This window comes from Hemitrygon akajei, unplaced genomic scaffold, assembly GCF_048418815.1.
Source record: "Hemitrygon akajei unplaced genomic scaffold, sHemAka1.3 Scf000038, whole genome shotgun sequence".
Lineage (NCBI taxonomy): Eukaryota > Metazoa > Chordata > Chondrichthyes > Myliobatiformes > Dasyatidae > Hemitrygon > Hemitrygon akajei.
The window spans coordinates 6,558,067-6,579,598 of NW_027331924.1; the positions used below are offsets into that span (position 1 = coordinate 6,558,067).

The window sequence follows — 21,532 nt, forward strand, 5'->3', positions numbered from 1 at the left end:
CAAAAGGAGAACCCTCTATTCTGAGGCTACGTTCTCTGGTCTTAGAGCCACCCACCAGAGAAAACATCCTCTCCACATCCACTCTGTCAGGGTCTTTCAACATTCAATTAGGTTACCCGTCAGTCTTCTGAATTCCAGTGAAAACTGGCCCAGAGCCATCAGACGCTCTTCACATTACAAGCCGTTTAATCCTGGAATCATTTTCATGAGCCATTGAACCCTTTCCAGTTTCAGCACATCTTTCCAGGATAAGGGCCCAACACTGCTTCAGTATTCCAGGTGAGGCCTCACCAATGCTTTATAAAGACTCAGCATTACATCTGTGTCTTTATATTCTCATCCTCTTCTAATGAATAGTGAGATCACATTTGCTTTCCCCACCAGAGACTCCTGCAAATTCACCCTGCACACGGACTCCCACTTCCCTTTGCATCTCAGTTTCTGCATTTTTCTCCATTTAGAAAATAACCAACCCTTTTATTTCTGAGACCAAAGAGCATGAGCGTACATTTCCCGACAGTGTGTTCCATCTGCCACTTCATTGCTCAGTCTCCGAAGCTGTCTCCTTCTGTAGTCTCTCAAACCCCGAGTCCAATCCTCTGTATATGAAATAATGTTTGATGAGTAAATCTGACTTGCTGTGAGAATTACCTCTTTTAAGACTTTTGAAAACCGAAGGGAATCTGAACAAATGACAACTTTACATGGACAGATTCCCTGCACCCACTGTAAGCACGAAATGATGGCGACCAGTTCCTGATAAATGGATGGTAGGTCGTTTCTTTATCATTACCTATCATTCACGCATAACACAGCAACACCAACATTCCCAGTTCAATTATATTTTCATCCTTCTGTAAAAATGGTTAAGCTAGGTCAACAACTTCCTTAATATATAGCGAACCAACACATATTCCCAGTGTGATAAAAACCCAGGCACCCAAAACTAAAAACACTCTTCTTGTGAAGTTCCCAAAAGTCCTCCAACACACCTTGAACAGATTAATCATTTATTTCCCCTTATATTAAACCAGTATGTTAACATTAAATTGAAACTCCACAATTTCAACCAGTAAAGCCGAAACAGGGGACGACCTGACTGCACCACAACACAATCTCAAAGCCTGTGCTTGTATCACACCCAAACATAATAAAGTTGAAGATGAAGCTGATCTATAAACCACAACCATAATCAAGAACAATGAAATTGATTAACAAATATTTTCATGTAACACCCCAGAATACTCACAGGGATAACTGAGAATATTTAATGTTTCTTGATATTCATCAACTATTTTCTGCTAATCTAAATGGAAAGAACCTACTCGCATTTACTGTCTATATCCCCCATAATTTTGTAAACCTCTATCAAATCCCCCCTCATTCTTCTACGCTTCAAAGAATAAAGTCCTAACCTGTTCAATCTTTCCCTGTAACTCAACTCCTGAAGACCTGGCAACATCCTAGTAAATCTCTGCACTCTTCAAACTCTCCAACCTCTCCATGGATACCTCATGTCTGAACTTTCTGAACTAACCTCCCATGTGGGACCTTGTCAAAGACCTTACTAACGTTCATGTAGACAACATCCAGAGCCTTTCCTTCATCTACTTTCTTGGTCACCTCCTCGAAAAACTCTACAACATTCATTAAACACGATCTACCATGCACAAAGTCATACTGACTATCCTTAATCAGCCCTTGGCTGTCCAAATACTTGTAAATCCGATCTCTCAGAACATCTTACAATAATTTACATACTACTGATGTCAGGCTCACTGACCTGTAATTACCTGGTTTACTATTGGAGCCTTTTTTAAACAATGGAATAACAAGAGCTACCCTCCAATCCTCCGGCACTGCACCCGTGGCTGAGGACATTTTAAATATTTCTGTCAGGACCCCTGCAATTTCTACTCTAGTCTCTCTCAGGGTCCGAGGAAATATCAAGTCAGGCCTGGGGGATTTATCTACCTTTATTCGCTGTAAGGCAGCAAGCACCTCCTCCTCTTTAATCTACAAATGTTCCATGACACTACTGCTTGTTTCCCTTCCTTCCATATACACTATGCCAGTTTCCTGAGTAAATACTGATGCAAAAAAACTGTTCTAAGATCTCCGCCATCTCATAAGGCTCCACACATAGACGACCACTCTGATCTTCTAGGGGACCAATTTTGTCCCTTACTATCCTTTTACTCTTAATATACTTGTAGAAACACTTCAGGTTTTCCTTCACATTATCTGCCAAAGCCACCTCATGTCTTTTTTTTTCATTCCTGATTTCCTTCTTTAGTATTTTCTTACGTTTTCTATACTCTTTAAGTAACTCATTTGCTCTTTGTTGCCTCTACCTGCTGTACACTTCTCTCTTTTTCTTAACCAGATCGCCAATATCCGTTGAAAACCAAGGTTCCCTATGCCTGTTAACTTTGCCTTTAATCCTGGCAGGAACATGCAAACTCTGCACCCTCAAAATTTCACATTTGGAGGCCTTCCACTTACTGAACACATCCTTGTCAGGAAAAAAAAACTTATCCCAATCCACTCTTCCTAGATCTTTTTTCATTTCCACAAAATTAGCCCTTCTGCTTTAGAACCTCAACTCGAGGACCAGACCTATCCTTATCCATAATTAACTTGAAACTGATGACATTATGGTCACTTGATCCAAAATGTACACCTACACATACTTCTGTCACCTGACCTGTCTGGTTTCCTAATAGGAGATCAAGTATTGCATCCTCTCTCGTAGGTACCTCTATATATTGATTTAGAAAACTTTCCTGAAAACATTTCACAAACTCCAAGCCATCTAGCCCTATTACAGTTTGGGAGTCCCAGTCAATATGTGGAAAGTTAAAATCTCCTACTATTACAACTTTCTGTTTCTTACAGCGGTCTACTATCTTTATACAGATTTGCTCCTCCAATTCTCTCTGACTTTTGGGCGGTCTGTAATACACCCCTATTAGTGTGATCACACCTTTCCTGTTCCTCAGCTCCACCCATATGGCCTCTGTAGACAAGCCCTCCGTTCTGTCCTGTCTACGCACAGCTGTGATATTTTCCCTGACTAGTAATGCCACTCCTCCCCCTTTCATCCCTCCTCCTCTATCACGTCTGAAACAACGAATATTTCTATCATGTATAAACCTTAGGTGGGAGGTTATCTTTTTGTATTAATGTATTAAAAATAAATTATAAATTCTACCAATGGAACCTCTTACTAAAGGATTCATATTCAAAATAGTATCCAACAAATCAGATTCTTGCATATATGGGAACTTAGATAATTATTTTTGTAAAAAATGTCTAACCTGAAGATATTGCAGAAAGTGTGTATGAGAGAATATTTACTAATTAACTCTTCAAAAATCATCAATCGACCATCACAAAATAAATGAGAATAAATGAATCTGCAAAAAAATATATCTTCTTTGATATGTGCCAATCACTGTTTAATTCAGTTAAAAATTGCTCACTGTTACTATTTAACAAAGGAGAGACTATTCAAAATATTTCCTAACATAGATAATTATTACGATAGGTGTAAAACTGAAGTAGCCACTTTTTCACATATGTTCTGGTCATGTTCATTATTTTCTTTTGGAAATCTTTGTTTTCTCCAATTTTTAAAGTTCTGAAAATTAATTTACAACCTAATGTATAAACCTTTGATTTCTGTCTATACATGCAGTCCTCGCATGACCTTTATCCTCCTCCACCTCACTATCTGCTCTAACATTCTGGTTACCCTCCCTCTACAGATCTAGATTAAATCCCCCGGAGCAGCACTGGCAAATCTACCCGCAAGAATGTTAGTCCCACTCCAGTTCAGGGGCAAACCGTCCTGTCAGAACAGGTCCCACCTTCCCGGGAACAAAGCCCAATTGTCCAGAAACATGAAGCCCTCCCTCCTGCACCATCTCCTTAGCCACGTATTTAGCTGCTCTCTCCGCACATTTATATTTACAGGGTGTTACGTATTCAGGCAACAATAAATATATGTGAGTTAGGCAAAGGTTTTTATAACAAATAACACGTTTATTAAACACTGAAAACAAACCCCCCAAAAGTAAACAAACACTAACGTAACCGGAAAACAGCTGCTGTGCGGCAGCTTCACAGTTCTTAAAGCGATGCAGCAAAGACAGTTCTTAAAGCGATGTTGAAAAAAACAGTTCTTTAAAGCGGTATGCCGAAAGTTCAAAATCCTCACAGTCCATTTAAAAGGAGAGACTTTTTAAGGCGATTTAAAATTCTGTTCCACGTCGTTGTCCTTCGATCCCCGGCGTCGAACTCTTCCCACGTAGAATTTTATGAAACGTAACTGTTTAAAAGCACTGACCTCCTCTTCCACACTCTGTCCTCAATCTCCTGCTATCCCAGCAGAGATTAACACGAGAACAGTCAATGAAATCCTTCCGAATGAGGATCACACAAGGTCGAAACCAATCCACCGTCGAAAATCGATTCTCCTCGATCTTTAACTTCCGAACTTTCATCTTCACTCTCCACAGTAAAGAAACTGCTGGCTATGACATTTTAAACTTCAGGCAATAGATAAAACTTCATTTTTCAACTAAACTGCGTCATCACATTAAATCACGCAGTGGCATGAAGTCAACTTGGCAAATCCAGCCACGAACTGGATGGGTGACAGGGTGGGTCTTCCTTTTATAACCTGTAAAAAAAACCTGTCACATGACCTCTACTCGCGGGAAAATGACGTCACTCCACCATCACAAGACCATTACCTCAAGTCCAGTATAACTTCAACCCCAGTCACGTGACAAGGGTACCACTATCACGTGTCACGGGTACGTAACAAGGGACTTTACTCCTGACGCCGGTCCCCGGGACCCGACCCGTTTACAGACCCGGAGCGGAACCGGAGCAGATTCTCAGCCACTGGTTTACATCCCAGGTCGCGAAGAAAGGATAAAGTTTCCCCGTGAATTTATTCCCAGTGAAGGTGTGGAGATGGATCTTTGTCTCCGCGTTGTAAAATGAAACTGTCCCGGACTCGTAACTGAGATAAACTCCCACCCTCCCGGGGATGGGACCGGCAGCGAGACGGGCCCCGGGGGAGGGGAGATCACCGAAAACGTCATAATCCCTATGTAACACGTCATCAACCCGCCTGATGATCCAGAATCCGGTCTCCGGACTCAGACCGACCGGTCCCTTCCTCTCCACAGACTCTGCGGCGACTCCCAGACACCAGCCCCGTTTCCCCGTCACCTCCACCTCCCAGTAATGTCTCCCCGAAGTGAATCCCTCCGATCCCAGCACACATTCCCAGTCTGTGAATCTCTTCCCGCTGTCAGGGAGATTCCTCCCGGTCCGGGTCCGTCTCACACTCTTCCGATCCTCAGACACCTCGAGCTCCGGATGCGCCGTTTCCACATCCAGGGTGACAGAGACTGCGGGAAGAAGCAGAGAATTAGAGAGTCCCCGGGGATCGGGGGGAGACTCGGGCAGCGCAGCCCCGGAGATCGGGGGGAGACTCGGTCAGCGGGGCTCCGGGGATCGGGGTGTGGGGGGGGGGGGGGTCTCAGGCAGCGCGGTCCCGGGGATCGGGGGAAGACTCGGACAGCGCGGCCCCGGGGATTGGGGAGAGACTCGGGCAGCGGGGCCCCAGGGATCGGGGGGGGGGGGGGGGGGGGGACTCGGGAACAGAGAACATAGAGCAGCACAATACAGGAACAGGCCCGTCATACAATGTTCACATTCATTTGTGAGTGTGAAGTGGGGCAGTGTGATGGTTTGAGACAGTAAAGGAGGTGATAATGGGAACCAGTAGGGGACAGATGAATGACAGATTAAACCAGGAGGGGGAGGGGTGGAAAGCCTGTGGGCGAACTGTGTGTGTAGACGTAATGAGAAGCTAGAGGGAGCAAAGATGGCAGATGAGGATGACTTTGTCCCCTTTCCCACAACCCCATCCCCCGCAGCCCTTCATTAGGACAGGGGATGAATTTGCAGTAACCCTTAAGCAACACAGGTCCTGATGAAGTGTTTCAGTCTGAACAGTCGACTGTTTACTCTTTTCCATAGAAACTTCCCGGCCTGCTGTTCCCCCAACAATCTGTGTGTGTTACTCTGCTTTAAATATACTCAATTATTTGGCATCCACAGCTGCCTGTGGCAGATTCACTATCCTGTGGATAAAGGAATTCCTCCTCATGTCTGTCCTAAATGGACATCCCTATAGTCGGAGGCTGTGCTTACTGTTCTCGACCCACCCACATCCTCCCCACATCAACTCTCTCCAGACAGGTGTCAGAGAGATCTGGCGAGACCCTTCATCAGGACCTGTGTAGCTTGGATTACCAGCATCTGCAGATTTTCTCCTGTTTGATTTTTAAAGCAGAAGTTAATAAGTAAACTTCTTGATTAGTCAGAGTCTCAAAAGTTATGGGGAGGAGGCGGGAGAATAGGGTTCAGGGGGATAATAAATCAGCCATTCTTCTAAACTCCAGTGAGTACAGGACTCCTCATATGTTAACTCCAACAAACACTCCTCATATGTTAACTCTTTCATTCCCAGAATTATTCTTGTGAATCTTCTGGACCCCCTCCAATGCCAACACATGCTTTCCAATAGAAGGGACCAAAACTGCTCACAATACTCCAAGTGTGGTCTGACCAATGCCTTATAAAACCTCAGCACTACATCCTTGCTCTTGTATTCTAATCCTCTCGAAATGAAAGCAAACATTGAGTTTGCCAATCCTACCACTGACACAAACTGCAAGTTAACCTTCAGGGAATCCTGCACAAGGACACCCATGTCCCTTTGGACCTCTGGTTTTTGAATTTCGCCCTGTTTACAGAATTATCAATATGTTTAATTCCTTCGACCAAAATCGTACCTGCCTAAGTTTGTACCTGCCAAACTCTACCTGTGCTACAAGATCCTTATTACGTATACTGGTGCATTCAAATAAGACCATAAGACAAAGCAGCAGAAGCTGGCCATTCGGCCCTTCGAATCTGCTCCGCCATTTAATCATGAGCTGATCCATTCTCCCATTTATTCCCACTCCCCAACCTTCTCACCATGACCTTTGATGCCCTGGCTACTCAGATACCTATCAATCTCTGTCTTAAATACACCCAATGACTTGGCTTCCACTGCCGCAAGAAATTCACAAATTCACCACCCTCTGGCTAAAAAAATTTCTTTGCATCTCCGTTCTGAATGGGCGCCCTTCAATCCTTAAGTCATGCTCTCTCGTACTAGACTCCACCATCATGGGAAACAACTTTGCCACATCCACTCTGTCCATGCCTTTTAACATTCAAAATGTTTCTCTGAGGTCCCCCCTCATTCTTCTAAACTCCAAGGAGTACAATCCAAGAGCGGTCAAATGTTCCTCATATGTTAACCCTCTCATTCCCGGAATCATTCTAGTGAATTTGCTCTGAACCATCTCCAATGTCAGAACATCCTTTCTTAAATAAGGAGCCCAAAACTGCACACAGTATTCCAAGTCATGTCTTACCATTGCCTTATAGAGCCTCAACGTCACATCCCTGCTCCTATACTCTATTCCTCTAGAAATGAATGCCAACATTGCATTCGCCTTCTTCACCACCGACTCAACCTGGTGATTAACCTTAAGGGTATCCTGCACGAGAACTCCCAAGTCCCATTGCATCTCAGAACTTTGAATTCTCTCTCCATTTAATAATAGTCTGCCCGTTTATTTCTTCTACCAACGTGCATGACCATACACTTTTCAACATTGTATTTCATCTGCCACTTCTTTGACCATTCTCCTAATCTATCCAAGTCTCTCTGCAAACTCTCTGTTTCCTCAGCACTACCGTCCCCTCCACTTATCTTTGTATCATCAGCAAACTTAGCCACAAAGCCATCTATTACATAATCCAAATCGTTGATATACAACGTAAAAAGAAGCGGCCCCAACACGGACCCCTGTGGAACACCACTGGTAACCGGCAGCCAACCAGAATAGGATCCTTTATTCCCACTCTCTGTTTCCTGCCAATCAGCCAACCCTCTATCCACATATGTAACTTTCCCGTAATTCCATGGGCTCTTATCTTGTTTAGCAGCCTCATGTGCGGCACCTTGTCAAAGGCCTTCTGAAAATCCAAATACACAACATCCACTGCATCACCCTTGTCTAGCCTACTTGTAATTACCTCAAAAACTTTCAATGGGTTTGTCAGGCAGGATTTTCCTTTAAGGAAACCATGCTGAGTTTGGCCTATCGTCATATGGCTCCAGGTACTCCATAACCTCATCCTTGACAATTGACTCCAACAACTTCCCAACCACCGATGTCAAGCTAACAGGTCTATAATTTACTTTTTGCTTCCTTGCCCCTTTCTTAAATACCAGAGTGGCATTTACAATCTTCCACTCCTCCGGAACCATGCCAGAATCTATTGACTTTTGAAAGATCATTGCTAATGCCTCCACAGTCTCCACAACTACTTCCTTCAAAACACAACGGTGCATTCCATCTGGTCCTGGAGATTTATCTACCCTTAGACTATTTAGCTTCCTGAGTACTTTCTCTGTCGTAATTGTGACTGCGCACACTTCTCTTCCCTGACACCCTTGAGTGTCCGGTGTACTGCTGATATCTTCCTTGGTAAGGACAGATGCAAATACTCATTCAGTTCCTCAGCCATCTCCTTATCTCCCATTACAATTTCTCCAGCATCATTTTCTATCTGTCCTATATCCAACCTCACCCATTTTTTACTCCTAATGTACTTGAAAAAGCTTTTAGTAACTTCTTTGATATTATTTGCTAGCTTCCTTTCATAGTTCATCTTTTCCCTCTTAATGGCCTTCTTAGTTTCCTTTTGTAAGCTTTTAAAAACTTCCCAATCCTCTGTCTTCCCACTAATTTTTGTTTCCTTGAATGCCCTCTCCTTTGCTTTTACTTTGGCTTTCACTTCTCTTGTTAGCCACGGTCGCATCGTTTTTCCATTTGAAAATTTTGTCTTTTTTGGAATATATCTGTCTTGCACCTTCCTCACTTCTCGCATAAACTCCAGTCACTGCTGCTCTGCCGTCCTCCCACTAGTGTCCCTTTCCAGTCAAATTTGGCCAGTTCCTCTCTCATGCCACTGTAATTTCCTTTACTCCACTGCAATACCAACACATCGGATTTCGACTTCTCTTTCTCAAATTTCACAGTGAACTCAATCATGTTATGATCACTGCCTCCTAACGGTTCCTTCACCTCAATCTCTCTAATCACCTCTGGGTCATTACACAATATCCAATCCAGTACCTCTGATCCCCTAGTGGGCTCAACAACAAGCTGTTCTGAAAAGCCATCTCGTAGACATTCTACAAATTCTCTGTCTTGAGATCCAGTGTCGACCTGATTTTCCCAATCCACTCGCATGTTAAAATCCCCCACAATTATCATAACACTGCCCTTCTAGCAAACCTTTTCTATTTCCTGTTGTAATTTGTAGTCCACCTCACTGCAGCTGTTAGGAGGCCTGTAGATAACTGCCAACAGGGTCCTTTTACCCCTGCGATTTCTTAGCTCAACCCAGAAAGATTCTGCAACTTCCGATCCTATGTCACCTCTTTCTAATGATTTAATATCATTTCCATGCCACCCCCTCTGCCTACCTGCCTATCCTTCCGATACACCGTGTATCCTTGGACGTTCAGCTCTCAGAGACATGCATCCTTTAGCCACGTCTCAGTGATGGCCACAAAATTATACCTGCCAATCTGTAGCTGTACGACAAGATCATCCACCTTATTCCTTATGCTGTGTGTATTTAAGTACAGCACCTTAAGTCCAGTATTTGATACTTTTTGTTTTGATTGCACTGCAACTCATCCCAGTGGCTGCAAATTTGCCCCATCACCTGCCTGTCCTTCCTGACATCTTTACTGCTCAGTATCTTAGATATATTTCTGTTTTCCCTCTCCTACGCTCTATCATTCCGCTTTCCCATCCCCCTGCCAAATTAGTTTAAACCCTCCCTAACAGCTCTATTAAACATTCCCGCTATGGTTCAGGTGTAACCCGTCCTTTTTGAACAGGTAATACTTCCCCCTGAAGAGATCCCAATGATCCAAGAATCTGAAGCCCTGCCCCCTGCACCAGTCTCTCAGCCACGCATTCATCTGCCTGATCCTACTATTCTTGCCCTCGCTAGCACGTGGCACAGGTAGCAATCCTGAGATTACTACCCTGGAGGTCCTGCTTCTCAGCTTCATTCCCAATTCCCGGAAATCTCTCTTCAGGACCTCCTCCCTTTTCCTCTCTATGTCATTGGTACCAACATGTACCAAGACAGCTGGCTGCTCGCCCTCTCCCTTCAGAATATTCTGGACCCGATTCGAGACATCCCGTACCCTGGCACCTGGGAGGCAGCACACCATGCGGGTATCTCTACCAGGCTCACAGAATCTCCTGTCTGTTCCCCTGACTATGGAATCCCCTATGACTACCGCATTCCTCTTCTCCCTCCTTCCCTCTTGCACAACAGCGCCAGGCTCAGTGCCAGAGACCCGGTCACCGTGGCCGTCCCCTGTCAGGTCATCCCCCTCAACAGCATCCAAAACGATATACTTGTTGCTGAGAGGGGCAGCCACAAGGGTGCTCTCCACTATCCGGGCATTTCTCTTCCCTCTCCTGCCAGTCACCCAGTTTTCTGACCCCTGTAGCCTAGGGATGACTACCTCCCTGTAGCTCCTGTCTATCACTTCTTCATTTTCTCTAATAAGCAGTAGGTCATCAAGCTGCAGCTCCAGATCCCTAACACGGTCTCCGAGGAGCTGAATCTCGGTTCACCTGGTGCAGATGTGGCTATCAGGGAGGCTGGAGGTCTCCTAGGATTCCCACATCTGACACCCTGAACAAAGCACTAACCCTGCAGACATGCTACCTATTTCTACAGGAATGAAACAAAGAAAGATAGCTCTACTCACCCACTTACTTCACCAAACACACGAACTTTTTAAACCGTTAGCTAATGTGCCCTGCTGTTCCCCCGTTCGTCCGGGCCGATTTGCCAAGGGAAGAAAAAGAGTCGGTGCCTCGCTCTCGCCTCTTCCCGTTACCGCCTAAGCCCGTTGAGCCAAAGCCCTACACTCTGCTGCCACCCACTCCGCTGCCCGCTGTATAGGGTGGTCATCTTTTTAAACTCTCCACGCTGTCCTGCGCAGTCTCGCCGTTCTTGTACGCAAAGTTTTTAAAAAAACTGCCTTCCTTCAGAATTTAGCTCCCACACCGCCCTTCTTGTCCCAATCTAAAAAAACACCTTCAGTCCTGTATTCATCAGCCTATTCCACACTGTCCACATGAAATTCAGCAAGGCCTCTGATGTCGATGATAGACCACACTTGGAGCATTGTCTGCATTTCCAGTTCCCGAATATGGGGAGGATGTCATTACACTGGACAGGAGGCTTCAGGAGGATGTTACCAGGACTGGGGGCTTGGGTTAAAAGCAGAGATTGGATAAGCTTTGGCTATTCAGCTGTAGTGTAGGATGTTCAGGTATGACCCCTTATCGAGGGAAATAATTCATAAGGAGCTTAAATAAAGTTTCTTTTTCCAAGAAATGTGAGTACAGAACCAGAGGCCTCAGATTGAAAGTGAGACGGGAAATTTTTCTGAGTGGTCTATCGGGTAACATTCTCATAGAGAGGGAGGTCGGTAAATGGAATTTGCCCTCAAACACTGTAGAAAAAGGTAAAAATAAAACATTTTAAAATAAATTTGGGCCGGTACACAGATGGGAAATGGTTAGAGGGATTGGGGGTTGGGGGGGCCAACACACACAAATGGGCCATGCTCAAGAAGACATCTTAGTCTTGCAGATTGATGAAGTGGGCCGTGGGTTCAACATCCGTCAAACCCTCCCAGATCATCCTCCTGAGGAATCTCACCCCGGAGTCTGTCTGTGAAGTGTTGATGTGACGTCACGTCAGAGGGCAGCTTGGTGCCACAGAACAGACAGACTGGGTAAGGACGGCAGATTTCAATCCTAAATGGGAATTTGTGCCTATTTCTGTGGCCGTGTGTCACACTCTGATAGTGTATCTCGTGTGTGTGTGTGTGTGTGTGTGTGTGTGTGTGTGTGTGTGTGTGTGTGTGTGTGTGTGTGTGTGTGTGTGTGTGTGTGTGTGTGTGTGCGTGTGCGTGTGCGTGTGCGTGTGCGTGTGCGTGTGTGTGTCAAATTTCTTCGCATCTGTTTTAAATAGATGCCCCTCTATCTTGAGGCTGTGCCCTCTTGTCCTAAACTCCACCGCCATGGGAAACATCCTTTCCACATCTACTCTGTCTAGGCCTTTCAACATTCGAAAGGTTTCAATGAGATCCCCCCTCATCTTTCTAAATTCCAGCGAGTACAGACACAGAGCTATCAAACGTTCTTCGTATGATAACCCTTTCATTCCTGGAATCATCCTTATGAAATGAACCTTCTGCAATGCCAGCACACCTTTTCTTAGACGAGGAGCCCAAGTTCAATACACAAGGTGGGGCTTCACAAGCCTCAGCATCACATCCTTGCTCTTGAATTGAATACTTTTCTAAACCCCTTGAAATGAATGCTAACATTGGATTTGCCTTCCTCACCACTGTGTTCTGCAGAATGACTGCTAAGTCCATTTTCAACTCAGCTTTTTGGGTTTTCTCCCCATCTGAAAAAAAATCTGCACATTATTTCTACGACCACAGTGCATGGCCATGCATTGTCCAACATTGTATATCATTTGCCACTTTCCTTCCCATTCTCCTCATCCAATTCCTTGTGCAGCCTAACTGTTTCCTCAACACTACCGGCCCCTCCACCAATTCTGTATCATATGCAAACTTGGAAAAATGCCATCTACTCTAGGACATGAGGGTATGAATTCAGGATTGAAAGACGTCCTTTTCGAACTGAGATGTGGAGAAATTACTTTAGTCAGTGCGTGGAAAATCTGTGGAATTTGTTGCCACAAGTGGCTGTTAAGGCAAAGTCATATTTAAGGCAGAGATAGATAGGTTCTTGATTAGCCAGGGCATCAAAGGGTATAGGGTGAAAGCAGGGGAGTGGGGATGACTGGAAGAATTGGATCTGCCTATGACTGAATGGTGGAGCAGACTCGATGGGCCGAATGGCCTACTTCTGCTCCTGTATCTTATTGTCTATTCCATCAGCTGAATCTTGATATACAGCATAAAATGATGGTGTCGTAACACTGACCGCTGCGGAACTCAAGTCACTGGCAGCCAACCAGAAAAGGATCCCTTTACTCTCATCCGCTGTTTCCCACCAATCAGCCAATGTTCTAACAATGCCTGTAACTTTTCTGTAATACCATGGCCTCTTAACCTGGTTCCCACCTTCATGTGTGGCACCTTGTCAAAGGCCTCTTAAATTCCAAATATACAACATCCACTGCATCCCCTTTATCTATCCTGCTTGTAATCTCCTCAAAGAATCCCAACAGGTTTGTCAGGCAGGATATTCCCTTAACGAAGCCATGCTGACTTGTCCTATCTTGTCCAGGGTCACCAAGTATTCCATAACCTCATACTTAACAATTGTCTCCAATTTCTTCCCAACCACAGAGGTGAGGCTAACTGTCTATAATTTCCTTTCTGCTGTCTTCCTCCTTACTTAAAGAGTTAAGTGACATTTGCCATTTTCCAGTCCTCTGGCACCATGCCAGGGTCCAGTGATTTTTGAAAGATCAAACCTCTTTCAGAACACTAGGGTGCAGTTCATCTGGTCCGGGTGACTTATGTACCTTTAGGGCTTTCAGCTTTTTGAGCACCTTCTCCCTTGTATCAGTAACTGCACTCACTTCTCTTCCCTCGCACTCTTCAACACCGGGCACAGTGCTAGTGTCTTCCACAGTGAAGACTGGTGCAAAATATTTGGTTTATCTGCCATCTCTTTATCCCGCGTTATTATATATCCGGCCTCATTTTCTAGCGGTCCTATATCCACTCTCATCTCTGTTTTTTTTTACAATACTTGAAAAACAATTTGATATTGTTTGCTAACTTGTTTTACAAAGACAGGTGTGTAAAAAGGGCCTGAAGGATCATTGGAGACCAGAGTCACCCCAAACACAACCTGTCCCAGTTGCTACCATCCGGGATACGGTACCGCAGCATAAAAGCCAGGAGCAACAGGCTCCGGAACAGCTTCTTCAACCAGGCCAGCAGGCTGATTAACTCATGTGGAAACAACAATATTTCTATGTTATATGAACCAGCCTGTTGTACATATTATTCATTATAAATTACTATAAATTGTGCATTGCACATTTAGGTGGAGACATAACATAAAGATTTTTACTCCTCATGTATATGAAGGATGTAAGTAATAAAGTCAATTCAATTCAAATCAATTTCTTGTTTATTTTTCCCCTCCCAATCATCCTTTTAGTTCCTCTCTGTAGATATTTAATAGCTTTCCAATCCTCTGTCTTCCTACTAATTTTTGCTTAGTTGTATGCCCTCTCTTTTGCCTTTACATTAACTTGTCTTCCCTTGTCAGCCACGGTTTTACTACTTTGCCATTTGAGTATTTATTTATTTTTGGAATAAATCTATCCTCATCTTCCTCATTTTCCCAGAAACTGACACCATTTCTCCTCTGCTCTCATCCCTGCCAGCATCTCCTTCCAATTTGCTTTGGCCAACTCTTCTCTCAGACTGCTGTAATTTCTTTTACTCTGAAATACTACAACATCAGACTTTACTTTCTCCTTATCAAATTTCAAGTTGAACTCAGCATGTTGTGAGCACTACTTCCTAAGGTTTCATTTAACTACTCACCTCTGGTTCAATACATAACACCCAATCCAGTAGAGCTGTTCCCCGAGTAGGCTCAACGACAAACTGCTCTAGAAAGCCATCACATTGCATTCAACAAACTCACTCTCTTGAGATCCTTTACCAACCTGATTTTCCCAATTGACCTGTATGTTGAAATCTCCCATGATTATCATAACATTGTCCTTTTCATCAGCGTTTTCTATTTCCAGTTGTAATCTGTGGGCCTCAGATCCACTGTGCACTGTTGGGAGGCCTGTATATGACTGCTGTCAGTGTCATTTTTACTTTTGCAGTTCCTTACCTCAACCCACAAGGATTCAACATCTTCTAATGCTATGTCATATCTTGCTGCTGATTTACCAGCAGAGCCACACCACCCCATCAGCCTTCCTTCCTTCCTCCGATACATTGTGTAACCGTGAACATTCAGATCCCAACTACAACCATCCTTCAGCCACGTTTCCGTGATGGCCACAACATCACACCTGACAATCGGTAATAGTGCAACAAGATCATCCACCTTATTTCTCATACTCCATGCATTGAGATATAACACTTTGTGTACTGTATCTGCTACCCTTTTTAATTCTGCATCCCTAATGCACTGATACTCACCCTGCTGGCTGCCATTTTCTCCTCTCATCTGTCCGCCCTATCTGACAGTCTGACTGCACGCTATCTTTGCATTTTACCATCAGTTCTATCGCTTCACTCCTCTTCCAACCCCTCACCCCACCAAATTAGTTTAAACCCTCCCCGACAACTCTATCAAACCTCTCTGTGAGAGTATTATTCTCCCTCGGGTCGAGGTGCGACCCATCCCTTTTGAGCAGGTCATTCCTCCACCAGAACAGATCCCAATGACCCAACAACCTGAATCCCTGTCCTCAGCACCATCTTCTCAGCCATGTTTATCTGTCAAATTATCCTGTTTCTACCCTCACCAGCACGTGGCACAGGCAGCAATCCAGAAATTACAACCCTGGGGGTGCTGCTTCTGAGCTTTCTACCAAGCTAGCCAGATTCTTTTCAGGACCTCTTTGCTTTTACTTCCAATGTCATTGTCACAAATTTACCAAGATATCCGGCTCTTTTCCCTCCCTCTCTAAAATGCTGCGGACACGATTCGAGGCATCCCTGACCCTGGCACCCAGGAGGCAACATACCATTCGGGTGTCCCGTTCACATCAATAGATTCTCATGTCTGTTCCCCTGATGATTCAGTCCCCGATCACGACCACTCCCCTCTTCTGCCTCTAACAACAGTGAGAGATGCTGATCCGGAAGGGGGAAGACCTGTGTCAGTCAGAGTCTGCACTCACAGGGCACATGAAGGACTTGTGTATTTTCCTGACAATCCCTGTCACCACACTGATACCTGCTTTTATTCCCTACAATATTATCATCAGTATTAAATTCCCAGTTCCTCTGGTAGATCCAACCTCATGTCCTGGTGTGTTAGTGCATTTGCCTGGGATTGACACACAGTGGTTCATCTGCCAGTCCCGTGTATTGGTTGTATTGTGACTCTGTGCTGGTGTGTTCAGGGGTCTGACATCTCCAGCTGACAATGTGACAGTGATGCCTCCCAGTCGGTGCGGTTGATGTGGAATAAGCTTCAGTTCCCCTTCAGCCCAGTATTACAGACAATCTTTGCCTCAAATTGGAACTAAATTGAGCTTCATAAACAAGGGGAAATGAATCTTTGTAAGTTTTACCTCGATTAATAGCATCAAGCGTTTCTCTCAGCACTGTGTTCAACAAATAGGGGTGATCGAATTTTTCAACCGGTAGGGTTTGATCTGTCATTGACAATTCCAGGACATCGTCACTGATTCTGTAAATATTAAACTGCTGGTTATAAATTGATATTCTGAACTATTTTACAAATCCATTCAGGGTTTCAGTAAAGAGCCTGTCCTACCTTCTGTTCCGACGAGCTTCCTCCTGAAATAAATAAAACACAAATCCGATTAGACTTAGACTTACTATCCACATCCTGAATTTCATCCAAATCATTACCAGGTGTTGAAAATTCCCACTCCCACAGTCACTCACACACACGGACAATACAGAACCACGGGGTAAATGACATGGAAAGTTTCTGAATGTCAGACCATTACTGAGAGGATGAAACTTACAGGGAAGACAGGACAGGCTGTGCATTATCATCTGGATATGACGTCAGTGTGATAGGATGGAGGAATTTAAGATCAGTGATGTATGTGATTGTGTGCGGGTGGAGGAAGTACCTCTATTTATGGGGAGACTCGTGGGGAGATGTAATTCCAGATGGATTTTAACAAATTCCACAAGAAATTTAGTGAAGAGGATGTGGAACTTGCTGCCACAGGAGTGCCTGAAATGGAACAGCAGAGACTGACTGTAATGGGGAGGCTGGATAAACACGTGAGGGACCAGAGATTTCGGGGCACTGTTGCTGGTTGTGGTGAGTAGGTGGCAGGAGGACCGTGCAGAGGGGAAATTGAGAGGAGAAAATGGGCCGAATGGCCTGGTTATGTTTTGAACGATTGAACGTTCATTTGAATGTTATCTGTAAAAGTAAAGAGACAGTAATAGTTTCCCTAATCTGATGGAAACCGGATACAGAAGATAAGTCTGATGTGTGGGTCAAATTCTTTGTTCTCACTGATTGACAAAGAGAGCCTCACACCCACCGCACCAGACACACTCACAGCCTGTGACTGGAAATGGGAGTTAATGAGAGTTTTAGATAATATTTAATGTAGAATTAAGGACACAGTCAGCAGCTCTGTGTTATAATCAGAGTAAATAATTTCAGAGAAATTTGCATTCTGTCCTGGGATGTACAGAAGTTGTGCAAGTCCAGTTTTGGGAAAACAACAACCCTGAATAGATGCATCAATTGTCTGATGAGAAACAGTTTACTGTCATTTGTAAATGCTGTGTGTAGGAGCAACACGTCTGTTTTCTGTCTGCATTGTATTCTGTGTTACTTGTTTATTACGATAACCAGTCTGGTGAGTGGGGACGTGGTAAAAGTGAAGGGAATAAGTTGCGTATACTTTGTTCTGCACAGTTTTGAGCTGGGGACGGGCGGATCTCGTTCTGTTGTTGACCGCTGTGTTGCAGCTTACTTTACAATGAATTACCCTGAAGTTTCATCGCTTCAAGATTGTATTTTGCTAATGAAGGACTGAAAGCGTATCTTGGACATTTTGAAATGTCATTATTGGAGTGATGGGAGGGTGCGTCATGCAGGTATAGCAACTTGTGTGAGGTCGCCAGCAGCGGCAATTGATTTGTTAGAATTGGCCTCGGTGCTGTGTTTATTTCAAATATACCACTGTTCATTTAGTGCCCTTTGACAGAAACAAATTGAAATATAATCCCTCACCTTGAGAAACATCACACTGTCTTTTTGATCCATCTGTTCCTTTAACTTAGTGATTTCCTCCTGAATACTCATTATATTCTCTTGAAGAGCTAGAAGATTTTTCTCCATTGGGTTGAGAATCCTCTTCTCTTCTTCCCTGAGATCCCTGAGTAAGCTCTGCTCTTTCTCAGTGATAATCTGGCGCAGTTCAGCAAACTGGGATGTGATGTGGGACTGAATGCTGTGTGACTGTTCCTGTTGAATGAAAGGTGAAGATTAATATACTGCATTGCTCTGCCCTGTTTCCTTTTGTCGTTCAGTTCGGTCTATTGGAGTCCATTCTACTTCTGAGAGCATTCCCGTCAACACCATTCCCTCACGTTTTCCTGAAACCTCACTTATTGACCCATAAACTCCCATTTGATTCACACACACCCTCCCCACCTTTACAGGGTTAACGGTAATTAGCCATTCATCCGGCATGTCATTGGGATGTGTCGGAATCTCTCGTGGTCACAGGGAGAGCATGCAAACTCCACACAGACAGCAACAGAGGTCAGGATCGGACCCAGGTCACTGGAGCTGCGATACTCGGCTATTCTGCATTAAATGGAGCAAAACTCGACAGTAATATCAGAAATTCCGCTCAGGAAGCCTCACCCGAACTCCGGAAATCTTCTCTTTCTGTTGCTGCTCCTTTTTCTGGAAGACTGATTTCTTTTTTGTGAGCGAGTCCAAGGAAGATTTTAGCTGATCCTGGAAGTCAGAGAGTCAAGGAAATAGAAACAAAGATGCATCAAAAGAAACCATTGATCAAACCCGATTATCACACAAAATAAACAGTCGGTGTTTCGGGATGAGACCCTTCATTAGGACTGGGAAGGAATGGGACAGAAGCCAGAATAAAAAGTTTGGGGACGAGAACCAGCTGACAGGTGACGGGTGAGACAACGTGAGGGGGAACGTGGGGGAGGGTGATGAAGTGAGAAGCTGAGAGGGGACAGGTGGAAGAGGTAAAGGGCTGGAGAAGAAGGAATCTAATTCGAGAGGACAATCGACCATGGAAGAAACGGGAGGAACTGGGCTGTTTGCGGTCCTGAATGGTGACGAGGGAGGAGGTTAGGAGTCAGGTGTAGCACTTGTCCCGCTTGCAGGTGTCAGTGCCAGGAGAGAGATCAGTGGGGAGGAGCGAGTGGATAATGGAGTCATAGTACGTAACTTACGATCCTTACAGAGCGTGGAGAGTTGTGGGGAGGGGTGTGTCTGGGCTGTTGGAGGGAGAGATGTGTTTGGTTTTAGAATCCCGTTGGAGATGGCGGAAGTTGCGGGGAATGATGTGTTCGATGTGAAGGCTCCTGTGGTCCCAGGCAGAAGAATGGAGGATAGAGTGAAGATCAAATTCGGGTTAGTTTTACCTTGTAGATGTTAACAGCTTCTTTAATCGGCATGAAGCGGTGCTCTCTGTGTTCCTGCGCGTCTCTACAGACCAGACAGATCAGTGTCTTGTCCGTTTCACAAAACAGCTTCAGTTCTTCCTCATGTTCCTCGCAGTGAAGTTTACTTTCCTTCCCTTTCGGGTTCAGGCATAGATTCCGAACTTTTTGTGTCAGATTTGCTAAGGCCCGATTCACCCTGAGGGTGCGGTCAGCAAACACCGCTCTACATTCCGGGCAGGAGTTTCTCTGCTCCCTTACCCAACACCGTGTGATACAAGAGCGACAGAAGTTGTGTCCACACTCCAGTATAACCGGATCAATGAAGAAATACAGGCAGACGGGACAAATCACCTCCTCGCAAAAACTCTCGGCCGGTCCTTTCGAAGCCATATTAACTCCCAGCACTTCCTGATTCCGAATGCTTTCACTTTCGGGGAGCTGCTGATCCCCTGCAGTACCGCGATTGTCCACTACGCGCGCTGCAGTCTAAGGGAATGAACATTATGTTGCTGTCTGAGGGAAGGAATTGTATCTATATCAGTGAGGGATCAGAAACAGATTAAGCATGTCGGAACAGTCTCAGGGACTGAACATTCTGCTGCTGGATGTGTTCAATGGGAAGTAATAGTGGTAATTTCCATCGCAGGGTGAGATCAGCAATACATTAAACAGATCAGAACAGAAATGAAAACTCGGCCGTGGACTGCCTAAGCCCGGCTCCGAAAGGAGCGGCGTTGGGCCTGTGGTTTGCAACCTCGTCCCGAAAAGTGGCAGTGCACAGAAATGTCAAATGAACCTCCAAAGGCCTCATCCCTGAGATCGGAAGGTCCTTCCCCTGGAAGACGATTGAAGTCGTGCGGAGAAAGGAGAAGCCACAGGGCCGGTACCCTTCGCCCTGGACAGGGGACTCTGACGAGCTGCTGTTGACGGCCTGTGTCCCGGTAGGCGTGATGGGCTAAAGAAGAAGCGGAACAGAAATGAAGCCGGAGAGAAGAGCCTGGTTCATTCTGAGGCAGGACTGAAGGGGACAAGTTCTGAACAGAGAGGCACAAGAGACTGCAGATGTTGGAATCTCGAGTAACAAACTCCAGGGACTGAGCGGGCCAGGCAGCATCTGTGGAGAGAAATGTAAAATCGACTTTCAGGTCGAGATCCTTCAGCTGGACTATCTGAACTCGAAATCTCGATTGCCATTTCCCTCAGTCTAAGGGTAGATAAATCTCCCGGACCAGATGGAATGCACCCTCGTGTTCTGAAAGAAGTAGCTGTGGAGATTGCGGAGGCATTAGCAATTTCCCTCTCCCCTGGTAAGGTTTGGCACGATGATCAAAGTAGTTCATCGTTGATGAACAGACACAAGGTATTGGTTTCGACCCGGTGCATCCCGGGTGGATCCTCCCAACCACTGAGCACATCGACATGAAACGCTGTCGGAGTAGAGCAGCTTCCATCATCAGAGATGCTCACCACCCAGACCAGGCTCTTTTCTCGCTGCTGCAATCAGGTAGAAGGTACAAGAGCCTCGGGACTCGCACCACCAGGTTCAGGAACAGTTACTACCCCTCAACCATCAGGCTCGGGAACAACACAGGATGACTACACTCACTTACCGTCCATTGAGATGCTCCCACAACCAATCATCGTAACAAAATGAGTGAAATCGGAGGTGACTGATCGCATTGGGCCTGTCTCAGAATTAGAGAAGTAAAAGGAACAAGCTCAATCTCACAGGATATTGACAGGATTGGGGCAGGAACAGCAGGACTTGTTCAAGTATATAAAAATACAGGTCAGAGCAGATACAGGACAGATAGAAAATGATGCTGGAGAAATTGTAATGGGAGATAAGGAGATGGCTGAGGAACTGAATGAGTATTTGCATCAGTCCTCACTGAGGAACATAACAGCAGTATACCGGACACTCAAGGGTGA

The 21,532-nt window shown here is 45.0% G+C and overlaps 1 protein-coding gene across 1 annotated transcript; it reads right to left on the reverse strand.

Annotated features, from left to right (window-relative positions):
• Positions 1-3,871: 3,871 nt before the first annotated feature.
• LOC140720227 (E3 ubiquitin-protein ligase TRIM39-like) lies at positions 3,872-18,261 on the reverse strand. Its single transcript, XM_073035113.1, has 4 exons — positions 18,186-18,261; positions 16,731-16,753; positions 16,525-16,643; positions 3,872-5,429 (listed from the first exon to the last, which is right to left on the reverse strand). Exons 1-4 carry the CDS (start codon positions 18,255-18,257, stop codon positions 4,876-4,878), a joined length of 768 nt encoding a protein of 255 aa, XP_072891214.1. The 5' UTR covers positions 18,258-18,261; the 3' UTR covers positions 3,872-4,875.
• Between the last annotated feature and the right edge of the window lie 3,271 nt (positions 18,262-21,532).